The 18,496-nt window shown below is 38.4% G+C and overlaps 1 protein-coding gene and 1 pseudogene across 5 annotated transcripts in view; both read left to right on the top strand.

The window, feature by feature from the left end:
* FAM120C (family with sequence similarity 120C) overlaps window positions 1–18,496 on the top strand; it is a 146,408-nt gene that overhangs the window by 56,429 nt on the left and 71,483 nt on the right. For all 5 annotated transcript variants that reach the window (XM_034649335.1, XM_034649338.1, XM_034649337.1 and 2 more), the window contains exon 10: window positions 6,779–7,028. In XM_034649335.1, the coding sequence (XP_034505226.1) occupies window positions 6,779–7,028 (250 nt within the window). The remainder of the gene's footprint in view (window positions 1–6,778; window positions 7,029–18,496) is intronic.
* LOC117797426 lies at window positions 11,272–16,286 on the top strand (annotated as a pseudogene).

The following is an 18,496-nucleotide window of genomic DNA, read 5'->3' as shown; positions in this document are numbered from 1 at the left end:
ACCAAAGTTGGAGGCATTACAATTCTGGACTTCAAGTTATATCACAAAGCTGTAGCAAATCAAAATAGTATGGTACTGGCACAAAAATAAGCACATGGATCAATGGAACAGAACAGAAAATGCAAAAATAAACCCACAATTATGTGGTCAGTTAGTCTTCGACAGAGGAGGAAAGAATATCCAGCAACAAATGCTGCTGGGAAAACTGGACAGCAACATTCAAAAGAATGAAACTGGGCCACTTACTGCATACACAAAATAAATTCAAAATGGATTAAAGACCTAAATGTGAGACCTGAAGTCGTAAAAATCCTAGAAGAGAACACAGGCAGCAGCTTCTTTGACATTAGCTGTAGTAACTTTTTTCTGGATAGGTTTCCTGAGGCAAGGGAAACAAAAGCAAAAATAAACTATTGGGACTACATCAACATAAAAAGTTTCTGCACCACAAAGGAAACAATCAAGAAAGCTAAAAGGCAACCTCCAGAATGGGAGAAGATATTTGCAAATGACATATCTGCTAAAAGGCTAACATCCAAACTATATAAAGGACTTACAAAACTCAAAGCCCAAAAAATAAATAACCCAATTTAAAAAATGGGCAAAAGACATGAACAAACATTTCTCCAAAGAAGATGTCTAGATAGCCAACAGGTACATGAAAAGGTGCTCAGCATCACTCATCATCAGGGAAATGCATATCAAAACTATAATGACATAACCTCACATCTGTCAGAATGGTTAAAATCAAAACACAAGAAACAACAGGTGTTGGCGAGGATGTAGAGAAAGGGGAATCCTCTTGCAGTGTTGGTGAGAATGCAAAGTTGTACAGTCACTGTGCAGAACAGTATGGAGGTTCCTCAGAAATTTAAGACTGGAACTACTTTTTGATCCAGTAATTGCACTACTGGGTATTTACCCAAATACAGAGACACTAATTCAAAGGGATACACGTACATGTTTATAGCCGTATTATTTATAATAGCCACGATATGGAAGCAGCCCAAATGTCCATCAGTCGATGGATGGATAAAGATGTGGTGTGTGTATGGAATATAATGGAATATTGTATTGGGATATATAATGGAATATTATGAAGCCCTAATAATAACAAAATCTTGCCATTTCAACAATATTGGTGAAGCTAGAGGGTATAGGCTAAGCAAAAAAGTCAGAGAGAGACAAATACCATATTATTTCACTCAGATGTGGAATTTAAGAAACAAAACAAGTAAAGGAAAAAAATGAGAGAGATAGTCAAAGCAAGAAACAGACTTTTAATCATAGGGAACAAACTCATGGTTATCAGAGGGGAGGGAGTAGGGGGATGGAGAAGGAAATTAAGGAGTACACATGTCATGATGAGATCAGAGTGATGTATGGAAGTGTTGAATCACTGTGTTGTACCCCTGAAACTAACACTGTATGTTAACTAACTAGAATTAAAGTAGAGACTTAAAGAAGGAATCTTGAAACAGGAAGGAAGGAAAGACAATGGAGAGAACAAATATGTAGGTAAAAACAATAGACTTTGCTTTTCTTGAGTTTTCTAAATTATGTTTCACAGTTGAAACAAAAGTTTCACTGCTTAGTTTGGTTCTCAGTGTCTATAGGGAAAATATGTAAGACAATTCTAAATGGGGAATATTAAAGGGATGTAACCAGTGAGGTTTCTATAATTGAACCGGTAAAATGTCAACACCAGTAGACTGTGGTAACTTATGTGTACGTCATCCAATGCCTAGAAAATGCACTAGAAAAGGTGTACACAAAAATACTCAAAAACACTATAGATAAATCAGCATGGAATTCTAAAATAAGTTCATGTAATCTATAGGAAGGGAAGAGGAAGAAAGCAGAGATACGAAAAACAGAACAAACCAATAAAAAAAAAGATGTAAGCCCTAACATATCGATAATTACATTAAATGTAGTGGTCTAATTATACCAATTAAAAAACAGTCATTGACAGACTGGATAAAAATCGTGACCCAATTATATGTTGTCTCCAAAAATTCACTTCAGATATAAATGATATGTATGTTGAAAGTAGAATGATGGAAAAGTACATACCATGAAAACATTTATCAGAAGAAATTAGGAATGGCTGTATTAATACCACATAAAGTAGACTTCAGAGCAAAGCAAATTGCCAGGGAGAGAGAGGGATATTATATACTGGTAAAAGCATCAATATACCAAGAAGACTAGCAATCTTAAATGTGTATCACCAAACCACAGAGCCACAAAATATGTGATGCAACGACTGAGAAAACTTAGAAAGAGGCAAATCCACAACTGTAATCAGAGACTTCAACTCCCCTTTCAATAGTGAGTAGAACAACCAGACAAAAAATCATCAGGAATATAGAACTCAATAATACCATCAATGAATACAGGATCTAATTGACTCTTAATAGAACATGCAACAAGAGCAAAATATATGTTCTTTTCACATGCCCACAGAACATATACCATGATAGATCATATCCTGGACCATAAAACAAACTCAATAAATTTAAAAGAATTAAAATTATACAGAGTATATTCTCAGACCACTAGGGAATCAAACTAGAAATCAACAACAGAAAGATAATAGGAAAATCTATAAATACTTGGAAAGTAACAGAGCACTTTTATACAATCTGTGGGTCAAAAAGCATGTCTCAAGAGAAAGAAATACATGGAACTAAATGAAAAATAAAATACAGTATATTAGAGTCTGTGGTATGGAGCTGAGTTGCTGAGAAGGAAATTTATAGTATTAAATGCTCAAATTAGAAAAGGAAACATTTCTAATCTGTCATCTGAATTTTCACCTCAAGAAACAATAAGAGGAGAAAGCTAAACCTGCAGCAAACCAAAGTGAAGAATTAATAATAAAGAGCAAAAATCAGTGAAATTGAAAACAGAAAAATAACAGAGAGTAATTAGTGAAACAAAAACCTTGTTCTTTGAAAAGAACAATAAAATTGACAAACTTCTAGAAAGTCTGCAAAGAAGAAAATAGGCAATACACAAATTACTAATTTCAAGAATGAGGCAGGGAGTAACACCATAGTACCTACAGATATCTAAAGGATTATATGGGAATACTGTAAACAACTCTACACATAAATTTGACAAATTAAACAAAATGGGTCAATTTCTCAAAATTACAAACTACCACAATACACCTAATATGAAATAGATAATTTGAATAGCCCTGTAAATATTAATAAAATTTAAATTTTCCCAAAAAAGAAATCTAACCAAATTGGTTTCACTGGAGAATTCTACCAAATTTCTCGCAAATTATTTTCAAATCCCTATGTTGTACAACTGAAACTAATTTAACATTGTGTGTCAATTATATTTCAATAATACATTTGAAAAATTTTAATGTATCTCTCCACCCAACATGGGTCTCAAACTCATGACCCTGTGGTCAAGACTTGGGGTGCTCTACTGACTGAGCCAGCCAGGCACCCCTCAATAATAGTTTTTTTAAAAAAAGAATACATAGAGTCTCTCTCATAAATCTTTTAATTCCCAACAGTGCTTTACACAGTCAGGCACTTATTGTGGACAATAAATCTTTAAATTAAAAAAAAAATTGCTACACAAATCCGTTTCAGAAAATAGGAGAGAACGCTTCCCAATTCACTCTATGAAGCCATTATTACCCCAATACTAAAACCAGATAAAGACAGTATATAAAAACAGTACTTCAGACCAATATCCTTCATCAATATAGATGTAAAAGTTCTTAACAAGATATCATCAGTAGAATTCAATAATATATAAAAAGAATTACACACCATTGCCCAATAGGGTTTATTCCATCTTCCAAGACTGGTCCAGTATTTGAAAAATCAGTCTATGTAATCTACCATATAAACAGGATAAAAAATAAAAATAATATGGTCATCTCCATGGATGCAGAAAAATATGTAACAGAATTCAACAGTTCATGATAAAAAAAAAACCTCTCAGAAAACTAAGAATAGAGAATTCCTTCAACTTGATAAAGAACATCTACAAAAACCTTACAGCTAACATAACACTTCATGGTAAAAGACTGAATGTATTTCTCCTAAAATCGGGAGCAATGCTAGCTATGCCCTCACTGCTGCTCTTCAGCATAGTATTGGAACTTCTAGCCAGCATAGAAAGGCAAAAAAAATCATATAGAAGACATACAGATCAGAAAGGAAGATATAAAACTGTCCCTAGTTGTAGATGACAGAGTCTCTGTAGAAAATCACAATCTACAACAAAATTCCTAGAATAAGTGAGTTCATCTAGGTTGTAGGATACACAATAAATATACAGAAATTAATTATATTGTGTGTCTGTATACTGACAATGAATATGAGGAACCAAAATAAATTAAAAAAGCATTTATAATTCCTCCAAAGGAAATTAAATACTTAGGAATAAATTTAACAAAAGATGTTCAAGATCTATATGCTGAAAAGTGTAAAATGCTGATGAAAGAAATCAGTGAAGAACTGCGTCAATGGAGAGACATAGATCTCCATGAATTGGAAGACTCAACATAGTAAAATGTCAATTCTCTTCAAATTGATATGCAGGTTTAACACAATTCCTATCCAAATCCCAGCAGGATTCTTTGCAGATATATACAAGATTAGTCTAATATTTATATGAAAAGACAAAGGAACTAGAACAGCTGAAACAATTTTGAAAAGGAGTAAGTTGGGAGCAATCACTCTACCTTGACTTAGAAGACTTACTGTGTAGCTACAATAATTAAGACTGTGTGGTATGGGTAGTGGTATAGACACATAGAGCAGTGGAACACAATGGGGAACCCATAAATAGCCCCATGCAAGTACAACCAACTGAATTTTGACAGAGCTGCAGAAGTACTTCATTAGAGGAAGGATAGTCCTTTTAACAAATGGTACTAGATGAATTGGACATCCATAGATGAACAAGTACCACACAGCTAGATTATTGTCTAAAATATAAAGAACTCTGAAAACAAAGCATTATGAAAACAGTCCAATTAGAAGATCAGCAAAAGAATGCAGACATTTCACTGAAGAAATTATACCTGTGGCAAATAAAGACATGAAAAGATGTTTAACATCATTAGCCATTAAAGAATTGCATATTAAAACCACAATGAGATATAACTACATACCTATCAGAATGGCTAGAATGAATATGGTGTTAATATCACATGCTAAATTGGATGTGCAGGAACTAGATCACCCATAAGTTGCTGGTAGGAACATAAAATGGTACCACTACTCTAGAAAATAATTTGGCATTTCCTTTCAGAACTCAAAATACACTTACCTTGCCACCAAGCACTTAACACTTTGGGGCATTTATCCCAGAGAAATGAAGACTTATTTTCATGCAGTAACTTATAAACAAATATTAATAGTAGATTTTATTCATAATAGCCCCGAACTGGAAACAACGCAGATGTCCTTCAAAAGATGAATGGTTAAACTGCGGTACATCCATACCATGGAATACTACTTGGCAAAAAGAGTATTGATCTATGCAACAACATGGAAGGATCCTAAGGGCATTATGCCAAGTGCAAATGCCAATCTCAGAAGGTTGCATACTATATGATTGATTCCATTTATATACATTCTCAAATTGACAAAATCATAGGGATGGAGAACAGATATGTGGTTGCCAGGGATTAGGGATGGTGCTGTAGGGTGTTGGGTGTGACCATAAAAAGGGTAGTATAAAGTAGATCTTTGTGGTAATTGAATAGTTCTGTATCTTCTTTGCAGTGGTGGTTATATAAACCTACCTGTGACATAGAACTATACACACAGTTATACCAATGTCAACTTCCTAGCTTTGATATTATAATTGTTTTAGAGATAACCTTTGGGGGAAACTGGGTAAAGGGTACACAGGACCTCTCTCAACTGTCTTTGCCACTCCCTGTGAATCAATTATTTCAAATTAAAAATTTTGTTGAAAACAGAGCACTGTCACAGTTGTGGAGCATGCATCTGTGGTAGACCAGACAGGATGAAGTCAGGGACAGCAGTCTGGAGACTCTTGTCAGGTGAATGGTGATGAGACCTGAACCTCTGCAGTATTTGTTGTGATGAAGAAAAGGGAACAGATATAAAAGATAATAACCAGATGTGTAGGAGGTGAAGGAGAGTGCAGACCCTACGGTGACTTCCAGGTTTCTAGCTTGGGTAATTGAGTAGATGCTAGACGTCTTAAGTGAAAGAGTCCATAGCTTAAAAACCTGAGGTATACCAGAAGTAGATAGAAGCCATGTTTTTCTCATCTGTTAAACCTTCAAAAATCTAAAAGATGTTGGTTTTTTGAGAATTTGCGGAATTTTAAAAAATCTTTTGGAGTGTCCCATAGTCTGTTATGAAGCCAGATATTTATATAATTCTTCCTTGGACTTCTTTCCTTGCTAGCCTGGTACATGTACTTAAATGAGTTTCAATGTAATTAACTGTGTGACTTTGAGACTTTATTTCTTCATCTGAAAACTGAGCACTATGATTTATGATAATATGATACTTTTCTCTCAGGATTAGAGTTCTGAGTTCTGAGAAGTAAATGAGATTTATGTTTATCTGTAAAGTTCTTAACATGTATCAAGCATCTGATGTTTACTACTCCTGTTACTACTGCTAACAATAAAAATTGTGGTTAACAAAAAATAAAAAGATGTTGAAATGTGACAGATCCTGTCAATTGTGGCCAGTTGTAGAAATGCTCAGACATTCTCTAGAGCTATTTTTCCTCAATTTCTGTTTTCCAGTTCCTTCAGTGATCCTCAAAGAGTGGTCTGCCTATAAAGGGAAGTCACCTCAAACCCCTGAGCTGGTGTCTGCACTGACATTTCGGGAATGGACTTGCCCAAACCTCAAGAAGCTCTGGCTAGGCAAAGCAGTCGAGGACAAGAACAGAAGGATGCGGGCCTTCCTGGCCTGTATGAAGTCAGATACACCCAGTATGCTCAATCCAGCTAATGTCCCAACCCATCTGCTGCTCATGTGCTGTGTACTCCGGTAAGCTATGTGACAGGGAGGTGGCCAGTTCATTTCTCTTTTATTTCTTTCACATTTCCTTTAAGCTTGTGTTTTTATGGTGTTTGGGGATGGGGAGGTTTTTGTTTTATGTTTAGCTTAGAATTCAGAAACACTGAAATTGATTGCTGTGACAGTCTCCTCAGTTCATGACCCTCTGTCATCATCAGTTCACGCATGATCTTTGTGAACATTTATATTTGGTTTTTGTTCCCTTCAGACTTGATTAGTGATCTAATCGCCTTCCCTTCTTGTAGTTCCCCACTCTTGGGTATTTGTTGTGTGTCCTTCCAAGTCATTTTCCATGTATTTATTTAGACATATGTGTATCCTTGCAGAGTCTGTAGTGTTGTTTGTACATGTAGATTTTTTCCCTTTTTTAACATGAAAGGTGTTATACATCTCATTCTGTTTCTAATTTTTTTTACTTTGTTATTTTTGAGATCTGTCCATATTCATACATGGTTCATTCCTCATGACTGCTGGATTATGTTCCATCAAATAGTAATTTCACAGTATTTTATTTATTGATTTCCAGTTCTTGGGTGTTATAAACAGTGCTGCAGGAAATATCTTCATAGATGTCTTTGTTTCTTTGTGTTCCTGTGTCAGTTTATCTGAAGTATATACTTGGGAGTAGAATTCCTGGATCCTGTAAGATATGCATATAGGTCTTTCAGTACATATTGACAAGTTGCTCTAGATCAGATCTGTACTAATATATAGTCCTGTGAACAACATGTAAGGGTTTCTCTTTCTTCATAGTATTGCCAGTACTGATATCACATAACTTGTTAATTTTTGCCAGTCCAGTGGGCTTCAAGTAGTATCTTTTTTTAAAGATTGATTGATTGATTTATTTATTTATTTATTTATTTATTTAGAGAGGGGTGGGGGAAGGATGGAGGGAGAGGGAATCTGAAGCAGACTCTGTGCTGAACACTTAACGCGACCGGGGGCTGGATCTCACGACCATGAGATCCTGACCTGAGCTAAAACCAAGAGTCAGACGCTTAATGGACTGAGCCACCCAGGCGCCCCTCAAGTAGTAGCTTTTATTTTACTTTGCATTTCTTTGACTACAGATGAGTTGAGCTTCTACTTTATACATACTATTTGTTTTCTCATTCTCTGTTGTGCCTATTTATTTTACCTTGCAAGTATTCTTTTAGGTTACTTGTCTTTCTTGCTGATTTCAGAACTTTCTTGTCAAATGTGTGTATATACATACGTATATAGCAAGTGTCATTTCTGTATCTGTGTGTGTATATCACATATATTTTCCAGTCACAGTTCTTTAAAACTATGTACAATATTTTGTTGAACGAAAGTGTTTCATTTTCACCAGCTTTCGTATTGTTATAACTTCATACACACAGAAAAGTTGGAAGAATAGTAAGGTGAATACCCATATGACCACCACTTAGATTCTATAATTACCATTTTACTATACTTACTTTATCCTATATAACTGTGCATTTGTCCATCTCTAGCCAGCCATTTATCCATCCTTCTGGATAGATTTCCAAATAAGTTGCAGACATCAGTGTACTTCACCCCTAACCAAGAAATATTTAATTTTGGTTTTGTCATACCCTTCAAATTGTACCTCTGTGGTATGTGCTTTTGAGCTCTTATTTAATAAATTCCTCCCTACCCTTGGGTCATAAAGATACTTTCCTACATTTTTTAATAGTTTTATAATGTTGCCTTCCATGTCAGGTCTTTAATATAGTGGGTATTTTTTCTGTATATTCTGTAAGAAGGGCTCTGATTTTATTTTCTTTAGATAATAAGCTAGTTTTCCCAACTCCATTTATTAAACGAATCTTCTTTCCCCATTGATGTATATTACTGCCTTTCTTATGTATCAAGTTCCTATATATTCATGAGTACATTGCTGGATTCATTTTTTCCATTGCCTGTTTGATCTCTGACCAGGATCACATTGTTTCAATTATTATAGGTTTTTAATATGCCTTAGTATCAGGTAGGGCAAATCTCTACTCTGTACTTTTCTTGTGTGAGACGTGTACTAACTATTTCTGAATCATGTGATCTTTATTCTTCCACATATAATTTAGAATTAGTCCAGTTTCCACAAAAATTAATTTGGGGAGAGTTGACATCTTTATTATGTCAAGTGCTCCCATCCAGAAATCATAGTTTACCTCTCCCTTTATTTAGGTCTCTTCCTTTATGTCTTAGTAGAGTTAGTTTTTTTTTATGTAGAGGTCTTCTGCGTTTTAAAGTCCTAGGTACTTGATATATATTGTAGTGATTATGGATGTCATTCTGTTTTCTGTTACACTTTCTCATTGTTTATTTGCTGATGTGGAGGAAGTAAATTTTTGTGCAGAGAAGAAGTCAGTCTCAACAAGTCATTAGAGGGTTACAGAGCACTGACCTTTGAAATTGGACAGACCTTAGTTTGAATTCTGGGACTTTACAGCTTGGATAAGTCACTTTAACCTTTTAGAGCATCCATTCCCTTACCATAAATGGGTATAATTACTATTTCTCAGAGCTGTTTGAAGATTAACTTATCCTAAATACTGCATTGCTCAGCAATGTCAGGTAAAGACTGGGTAGCAGTGTTGAACCGTGGCCTAATTGGGTACTAGGAGTCTAGCTTCTGCTAACTATAGGTATAAGGTACCTCTCATGGAAGTAAAGTAATGCTGGGGAAGTTGTGACTAAAAGTTAATGTTGATGGAGCTCTTGAACAATTGGCCTAGAGAAATGAGAGTCTACAAGAAAGGTTGGTACAGTTTGAGGAAGGCATAACCTTTACGCATATAATAGTTACCACCAAGAGGAAAGGATCATAAGGAACTCTGTCAGGCTTCCAGGGGTAGGGTGCAGTGCTTTTGAATGTGGAGAGGCATGTAACAAGGCCCTGTCATTTGTAACAAGGTTTCATTCAAATCTCAACAGTTTTCCAGAAACAGAACATGAAATTGGACAAGGTCATACGTCTAGATTCATGGGTAAAGTTGAATCTTTTCTGACAAATAATTCTGTTACGAAGCAGTGAATTTGTTATCAGCTGTAATAGGGCATTTGAGTTAACCATGTGCCATCCTGATACGTAAAAAGTGAAGATAAATAGGAACTAGTTTTTGTTCACGTGACAGAATAATTCTAAAGTTTATTGGGAGAAACAAATGAATAATAGCAGCTTGGGATTACAAAAAAAGAGCAGTCTTGGCTCAAACAAAAATACCAAAATGTATTATAAATTTATACTAAAATGATGATTAGCTACAATGAGATAACACCTCACACCTGTCAGAATGGCTAAAATCAAAAACACAAGAAACAACAGATCTTAGAGAGGATGTGGAGAAAAAGGAACCCTCATGCACTGTTGGTTAGCATGCAAACTGGTGTGGCCACTATGGAAGACAGTATGGACAATATTCAAAAAATTAAAAATAGAACTACCATATGATCAAATAATCACACTACTAGGTATTTACCTGAAGAATACAAAACACTAATTCAAAGTAATATATGCACCACAGTGATTATTGCAGCGTTATTTACAATAGCCAGATTAGGGAAGTAGCCCAAGTGTCCATCAATAGATGAATAGATAAAGGTGCGGTATTTATATACAATAAAGTATTATTTTGTCAGAAAAAAAAGAAGGAAGTCTTGACATTTGCAACGTCCTGGATGGAGCTAGAGAGTATAATCCTAAATGAAATAACTTAGAGAAAGACCAATACTATACGATTTCATTCATATATGGAATTTAAAAAACAAAACAAAATGAAACCCCAAACAGGCTCTTAACTATAGGGAACAGACGGTTACCAGAGGGGGGAGGTTGGTGAGGGGATGGGTGAAATAGGTGAAGAGGATTAATAATAGTACACTTACCTTGATGAGCAATGAGTAGTAAGTAGAATTGTTAAGTCACTATATTGTACACCTGAAACTAATTTAACACTATATTAGCTATGCTGGAATTAGAATTAAAAAAACAGGGGCGCCTGGGTGGCACAGCGGTTAAGCATCTGCCTTCGGCTCAGGGCATGATCCCGGCGTTATGGGATCGAGCCCCACATCAGGCTCCTCTGCTATGAGCCTGCTTCTTCCTCTCCCACTCCCCCTGCTTGTGTTCCCTCTCTCACTGGCTGTCTCTATCTCTGTCAAATAAATAAATAAAATCTTTAAAAAAAAAAGATTTAAAAAAACAGTACGTAAATATGTAAAACACAAAAAAAATTAAATGATGTCCTTTGGACTGAAAGGAAATGACACCAAGTGGATAAATAATGACCACCTGTAAAGGTAATTGTATAGGCAAATATAAAAAGTTGCATAAATAAATTTTTTCTCATTTATTCACTTAACTGATTTTTTAAAGATTTTATGTTCTTAGACTTGTAACCAAAAGCACAATTCATAGAAGGAAACATTAATAAATTAGACCACCTTAGAACTCAAAACTTTTACCAATTGAGCTCTTTTCTTCCCTCCTTCACCGTCCCATCCACCCCTCAGCCCAGGTCCCCCACTCCTCTGCAGCTGACCCTCCTGCCAGGACTTGGTGCCTGGCACCAGGCTCCCTTGTGGCTGCAGGACATAGAGTTGCCCAACACCTGGGGTAGGGGAGTGGGGTGACAGGGTCGAGCCTGGGAAGACACCTGATACTAACAAAGGGAGTGGCTGCCTGCAAGGAGCAGCTGCAGCCCAGGTGGTCAAGCATGCAGCAAGCAGGGTAGAGCCAATTGTGCAGAGCTCTGCAGCGAGCAGTGCAGAGAGAAACAGTAAAGCCATGGAGCACAGCTGAAAATGAACTTGTCTCCTTGAGTGTGCTCAAGCCCTCATGCCAAGCCTCTGTCCCAGCACTGAGCTCTTCCTCATCCACGAATGCTGTGATCCCAGGTTGGATGTGTGCCCCTACTCCTGGGCTAAGGAGAACCTTCTTTGCAAGAAGAAAACATTTGCTTATTTGGCACATGAGCTAAGCTACAGGCACTGACCTTGGCCCTGGGAACATCAAGATGATTTTTGATCATCCTGAGATAAATGAATGTTGGCCTCCAGGCCCAATAAAGTAAATATTCCTCCCATGGAGAATAGTGCTGGTTCCTGAGGACTTGAAGGGCCTGCAGCCCCAGGGAGCTTAGCCAAAAACCAGTCTTGTTTTCCTGCTCAGAATGGAGTGGCTGCCTTGAATGCCTCTTTCATTATAATTCACACCAACTTGAAGAAAAAGTTCAGTTGCTGTGTGCTGGCCTTTTTCCTATTTGCAGTCATCTGTATGTGGAAGGAAAAGAAGAAATGGAGTTACTGTGATTCCCTTAAATTGCAAACCAGAGAATTCCAGATGTTGAGAAGTTTGGAGAAATGGTCTATGACTTCAAGCAGCACCCAGAACCACCACAGGGGCAGCCAGGCCCTCAACATCCAGGCCCTTAACAGGCCCTGGGGCCCAGCCAAGGCCAACCCAGAGGCCTCCTTCCAGGTGTGGAACAAGGACAGCTCTTCCAAAAACCTTATCACCAAGCTGTAGAAAATCTGGAGGAATTATCTGAACATGAAGAAATATAAAGTGTCTTACGAGGGGGTAGGGCCAGGGTGAAGTTCAGTGCAGAGGCCTTGCACTGCCACCTCTAGGACCATGTGAACATATCCGTAGTAGAGGCCACAGATCTTCAACATTTCCGAATGGGAGGGTTTCCTGCCCAAGGAGAACATTAGGACGAAGGCTGGGCCATGGGGCTGATGTGCTATTATCTCATCAGCAGAATCTCTGCAGTCCTCCCAGATGGAACAAGAAATAGATGATCATGATGCAGTCCTGAGTTTTAATGGGGTGCCCACAACCAATTGCTAGCAAAATGTGGGCACAAAAACTACCATTCGCCTGATGAACTCTCAATTGGTCACCTCTTCAGGGCATGTCTTCAAGACACCTTGTACAGTGAGGGATTCCTAATTGTGTGGGACGCATCTGTTTGCCATTCAGATATCCCACAGTGGAACCAGAGCTGACTACAGCTTCTTCGACAACCAGAAGAGCTGTTGCAAGCTGCATCCTGATCAGCCCTTTTACATCCTCAAGCCTAAGATGCCTTGGGAGCTCTGGGACATCATTCAAGAAGTCTCCACAGAGGAGAGTCAGCCAGATCCCCCATCCTCCGGGATGCTTGGCATCATCATCATGATGCTGTGTGACCAGGTGAATACGAGTTCCTCCCATCCAAGCGGTGCCTGCACAATGAGTGCCTACCACCCACTCCTCTTTAAGAAGAATCTGGTGAAGCACCTCAGCCAGGGCACAGACAAGGACATTTACCTGCTTGGCAAAACTACACTGCCTGGCTTCCAGAGAATTCGCTGCTGAGCATGGGCTCCCTGGTCAGGTCCCCTCACCCTTCTCCACCAAGCCTGGGCCAATCACATTCCTGAATAATCACAGCTTGCACTGTGGGCTTTCTGTCAGCAAGAGTCCCAGGCTGCAGGAGCCCAGCAGCAAACAGCCAGGTCCAGCCTGCCCTGTAGTTGCAGAGGTGTGTGAGCCCAAATCCTTCTGCCACACAGATGTACACATACACACCTAGCTTTCTTTCCACACGAAGGTAAATGCAAGATCCACCTTTCCCACCAGGACTGCCAAAGCTGGGCTGTTTTCCCCCACTGGAATGTTATTCTCTCAAACCAGTACTCTCTATTGCTTGAAATCTGCACCTAGACAGTGATTTCATGTGTTAAAGAAATTCTCCCAAATTATGATTGTGCCCAGGTATAGAGTGGCTCTGCAAGTGGTACAGGGCATAGGAAACATGCTCAATTCCTCCAGAACAAAGTTGCCCCCAAGGTCCATGCCCCTGGGAAAGGTGGTGTCCTGTTAGTCTAGCTGGTTTGGTGGATGCTTAGCCTAGGAAATTTTAGAGGAAGAGAAGAAACATGTCAAGCAGATATTTTAGTCATTTGAATTGTATTTTCCTTTCTGCGTTTGTTGCCCGAATTTATTCTCTAAGGTCTGCCTGAACTTAAAGGCTCAAATTATTTTTTGAGGAAACCCCTAGTCATGTCTAAGGTAGCAGGTACAGTCCCATGGCAGACACTAGGCAAGCCAGATGCCAAAAACCAGACTTGTCCAGGCTCACCCTAGCCCGATCCTACCTACCCTGCAGCTAGGTTTGCCCACCATGTCCACTGCTTCACTGTTAATGTCCACCCTACCCCTCCTGACTGCCATCTTGTTTTTCCCTTTGAAAGTAGTAGTTTTTCCCTCTCTCAAATTGATTTTAAGCATTTTCTACTTTAAAAGTATCCTGTCCTGACAATTTCTTTGACCTTCATGGGCCTTTTGTGGAATGTCTCTCAGGGAGTAGGGGTGTGGTTCCCTAGAATTTAGTCACTCTCAGAAGTCAGAGCCTTAGAGATCGTAACTGATTCTCACAACGTTTATCAGACTGCCATGCCCTCCACCCCTCCAGCAAGGGAGCAATGTCAGAGTCTCCAGACAGACCTTGCCTCCACGGTCTGCAAACATGCTTCCAGGTAGTTTTGCTACCCCCTCCCCCAGTGGAGAACCACATTGGAATAGTCCAGCCCCCAATGTGGAGAAGGTAGAGGACTCACATAGGGTCACAAAGTAATGCTGTAGAGCCAGGGCTCCTAGACCCAGGATTCTGGACTCCTGGCACCATGTGCTCAAGGGCCTCTTAAGTATGAGCTCCAGACCAGCCATTTGGGAGCTGCAGTGCTCACTTGCTGCCAAACCCGTGGCTTATATAAGCAGTAGAAGGAGCCCTGAAGGGAGAAGCCCTGGATTTTTAAATTGTTGATCCCCTATTTACTAGCTATGTCACCATGGGCAAGTTCTCCTGAGACTGTTTCCTCATCTGTAAAATGGGGGTGATGAGCCTGCCTCAGGACTGTTGTGAGGTTACATAAAACATCTGTCCTGGTTCTGTACTTGGCACAAAACAGGTGCTTAGTACGTTGTGGTTTTCTTCCTTCCTTCCTTAAGGACCTGCTCTGTGCTCACGCCTGGGGAGGATCTTGCTTTGAGAGAGGCCAGAGAGGGGGTCCTGTCCTCAGGGAATTAACTATTCTATTGGGAGACAATAACTACCCTGCCTGGAATACAGGAAACCATCCAAGGCAGTGGAGGGTGCAGAACATGCCCCTCCCCTTCTCCTCACCCCTGCTTGCAACTCAGGCCTGATTCTGCTTGGGAATGGGTGGAGCGCTTGGGCAACTTACTGCTGTGTGGAGCGAGTCTTTTCTACCTCTCTGGGCCCATGAATTCCTGGCTTATTTTTTTTTAAGTAATCTCTATACCCAGTGTAGGGCTCGAACTCACAACCCCAAGATCAAGAGTCACATGCTCTACTGACTGAGCTAGCCAGGCACCCGTCTGGTTTGGTTCATGTCCTGATTGACACACTCATTGCAATCTTTGAATCACGAACACGTGAGTTAGAGGAAGGTGGCATTCCATCAACAGGAGATAGGTGTTGGTGTGGACAGAGACTACAATGGGTAGATGCTAGCTTTTAACTGTTATTATTAATATAAGGGATCAGATTAAGTGTGATTCTAAATCTACAGAATTTTTAATTCTGTGTTCTTTCTATATGGAAACTAGTAAAATGCAAATAAGATAGAGGTATTACTGTTGGTCTGGTGACATGTTTAATATTTGTGACAGATAACTTAAAAATGATGACTGAGTGCTACAGGAAAGTCCCTGTCCATAAGGGGTTCTGTCTTCATCAGTAACCATCTATTCATCCTATATCATGAGGTCCCCCAGTCCTTCCAGCAATCATATAAGCTATTCATATTAGTTTGGAGACCTCAATCTCAGAAGCTTCTAAAACATGTCTAATCTAATTCTGAATTACCCAAAGATTATGTAAAATTTTAAAATAAATGTATTTGTTTAAAAAAAAAACTTTTGCCAGTTGAAAGAAAGCCCATGAACAGGATGAAAAGAGAAACTACAGACTGGAAAAGAATGTTTGCAAACCACATATTCAGCAAAGGACTGGTATCTACAGTATATAAAGAGCTCTCAAAATTCAACAGTAAAACAAACAAACAAACAAACAAAAAACCCAATTTAAAAATACGCAAAATACGTAAACAAACATTTCCCTGAAGAGGATACACAATAGCAGATAAATACATGAAAAGATGTTCAATAGCATTAGCCATTAGGGAAACTCAAATTAAAACCACAATGAGATATTACACAGCTATCAGAATGGCTAATATAAGAAATAGTGATGGGGCGCCTGGGTGGCTCATGCGGTTAAGCATCTGACTCTTGATTTCAGCTCAGGTCATGATCTCAGGGTTCTGAGATCGAGCCCTGAGACAGGCTCCATGCTGAGCGTGGAGCCTGCTTAAGATTCTCTCTTTCTCCTTCTCCTTCTGCCCCTCCCCTCCCCTCCCTTGCATGCATGCACACACTCTCTTTCTCAAAAAATAAAAAGAAATAGTGATAATACCACATGCTGGGGAAATGCAGAGAAACTTGATCATTCATACAGTGGTGTTGGAAATGTAAACTGGTACAGCCACTTCAGAAAATTATTTGTCAGTTTCTTAAAAAATAACTATACAACCCAGAAATTGCACTCTCGGACATTTATCCCAGAGAAATGAAATTTTATGTCACCACAGAAACTTGTACACTAATGTTTATGGCATCTTTATTCTTAATACTCCAAAATTAGAAACAACCCTGATGTCTTTGTACATACATACCATGGAATTATACTGACCAATAAAAAGCAACAAAGTCTTGATAACACACAGTAACTTGGATGAATCTTAAGGAAATTGTGCTAAATTTAAAAAGTCAATCCCAAAAGATTACATGCTGTGTGATTCCATTTATAGGACATTGTTGAAATAACAAAATTATGGAAATGGAGAACAGATTAGTGATTTCCAGAGGTTAGGAACACAGAGTGGGGGAAGAAGGTGGGTATGGTTGTAAAAGGCAATATGAGGGATACTTGTGGTGATGGAACTATTATATCTTGACTGGGTCAGTGTCAATATCCTGGCTGTGATGTATTATATTTTGCAAGATGGTACCATTGGGAGAGCTAGGTGAAGTGTTCAAGAGGATCCCTCTGTTTTATTCCTTAAAATTGCATGTGAATCTATAACAATATCAAACTTAAAAGTTGAATTAAGGGGCGCCAGGGTGGCACAGCGGTTAAGCGTCTGCCTTTGGCTCAGGGCGTGATCCCGGCGTTGTGGGATCGAGCCCCACATCAGGCTCTTCCTCTATGAGCCTGCTTCTTCCTCTCCCACTCCCCCTGCTTGTGTTCCCTCTCTCGCTAGCTGTCTCTATCTCTGTCAAATAAATAAATAAATAAAAATCTTTTAAAAAAATAAATAAAATAAATAAATAAAAGTTGAATTAAAATAAAAACTATGCTAAGGAAAGAAGCCAGTCACAAAAGACCACAAAATTCCATTTGTATGAAATATTCAGCAAGGCAAATCTATGGAGATAGAAAGTAGATTAGCAGTTGCCTTCAGGGTGGGAATGTGAGCATGAGGGATCTTTCTGGGGCAGTGAAAATACTCTAAAACTCAATTAATTGTCATGATAGTTGCACAACTATGTAAATTTACTAAACATCATTAAAATCTACATCTACAGTGGATGAATTTTATGGTATGTAGATTTCACTTCTACCGAACTTTTATAAGGTAAGTTTCTGTATATGTAAAATTTTTGCAAAATAAAACATTTATTTTAAAAAATGATCATGTTAAAAAAGATAAAGACTTGAGGCACTCCCCCACCAAAAGAGGGAAGATATATAAAGGACATTAATAATTATGAGAGCTTGTATATCCCAAAATACATAAAATTAAAAAACAAATGACAAACTTGGAAATGTTTGCAAGTCAGGACAGTTCGTTTGTAACATTCTTAACATATAATGGCTTTCTAATTACAAGTATACCTCAGAGATGTTTCATGTTTCATTCCAGTCCACTGTGATGAAGTAACTATCCCAGTGAAACAGGTCAAGTGAAGTTTTTTTGTTTCCTAGTGCATATAAAACTTATGTTTTCACAATATTGTAGCCTGTTAAGTATACAATAACATTGTGTCTAAAAAAATAATGTATATACCTTAATTTAAAAATACTTTCATGCTACAAAATGCTTACCATCATCTGAGCTTTCAGCAAATTGATCTTTTTGCTGGTGGAGGGTCTTACCTCACCCATAGGGGTGGTGGTTGCTGAAGGCTGGGATGGCTGTGATAATTTCTTAAAATAAGACAACAATGAAGTTTGCTGTTGACTCTTACTTTCACAGAGAGCAGATGACTCCCTTGCTGCATCCAGCTTCTACATCCAGCACTTTTGCTGCTTCACCTTACACCTTTGTGTTATGGAGACTATTTCTTCCCTTAAATCTCATGAACCAACCTCGGC

The sequence above is a fragment of the Ailuropoda melanoleuca genome, chromosome X, assembly GCF_002007445.2.
Source record: "Ailuropoda melanoleuca isolate Jingjing chromosome X, ASM200744v2, whole genome shotgun sequence".
NCBI classification, from domain to species: Eukaryota; Metazoa; Chordata; class Mammalia; order Carnivora; family Ursidae; genus Ailuropoda; species Ailuropoda melanoleuca.
This window is presented reverse-complemented; position numbering and strand designations above follow the sequence as displayed.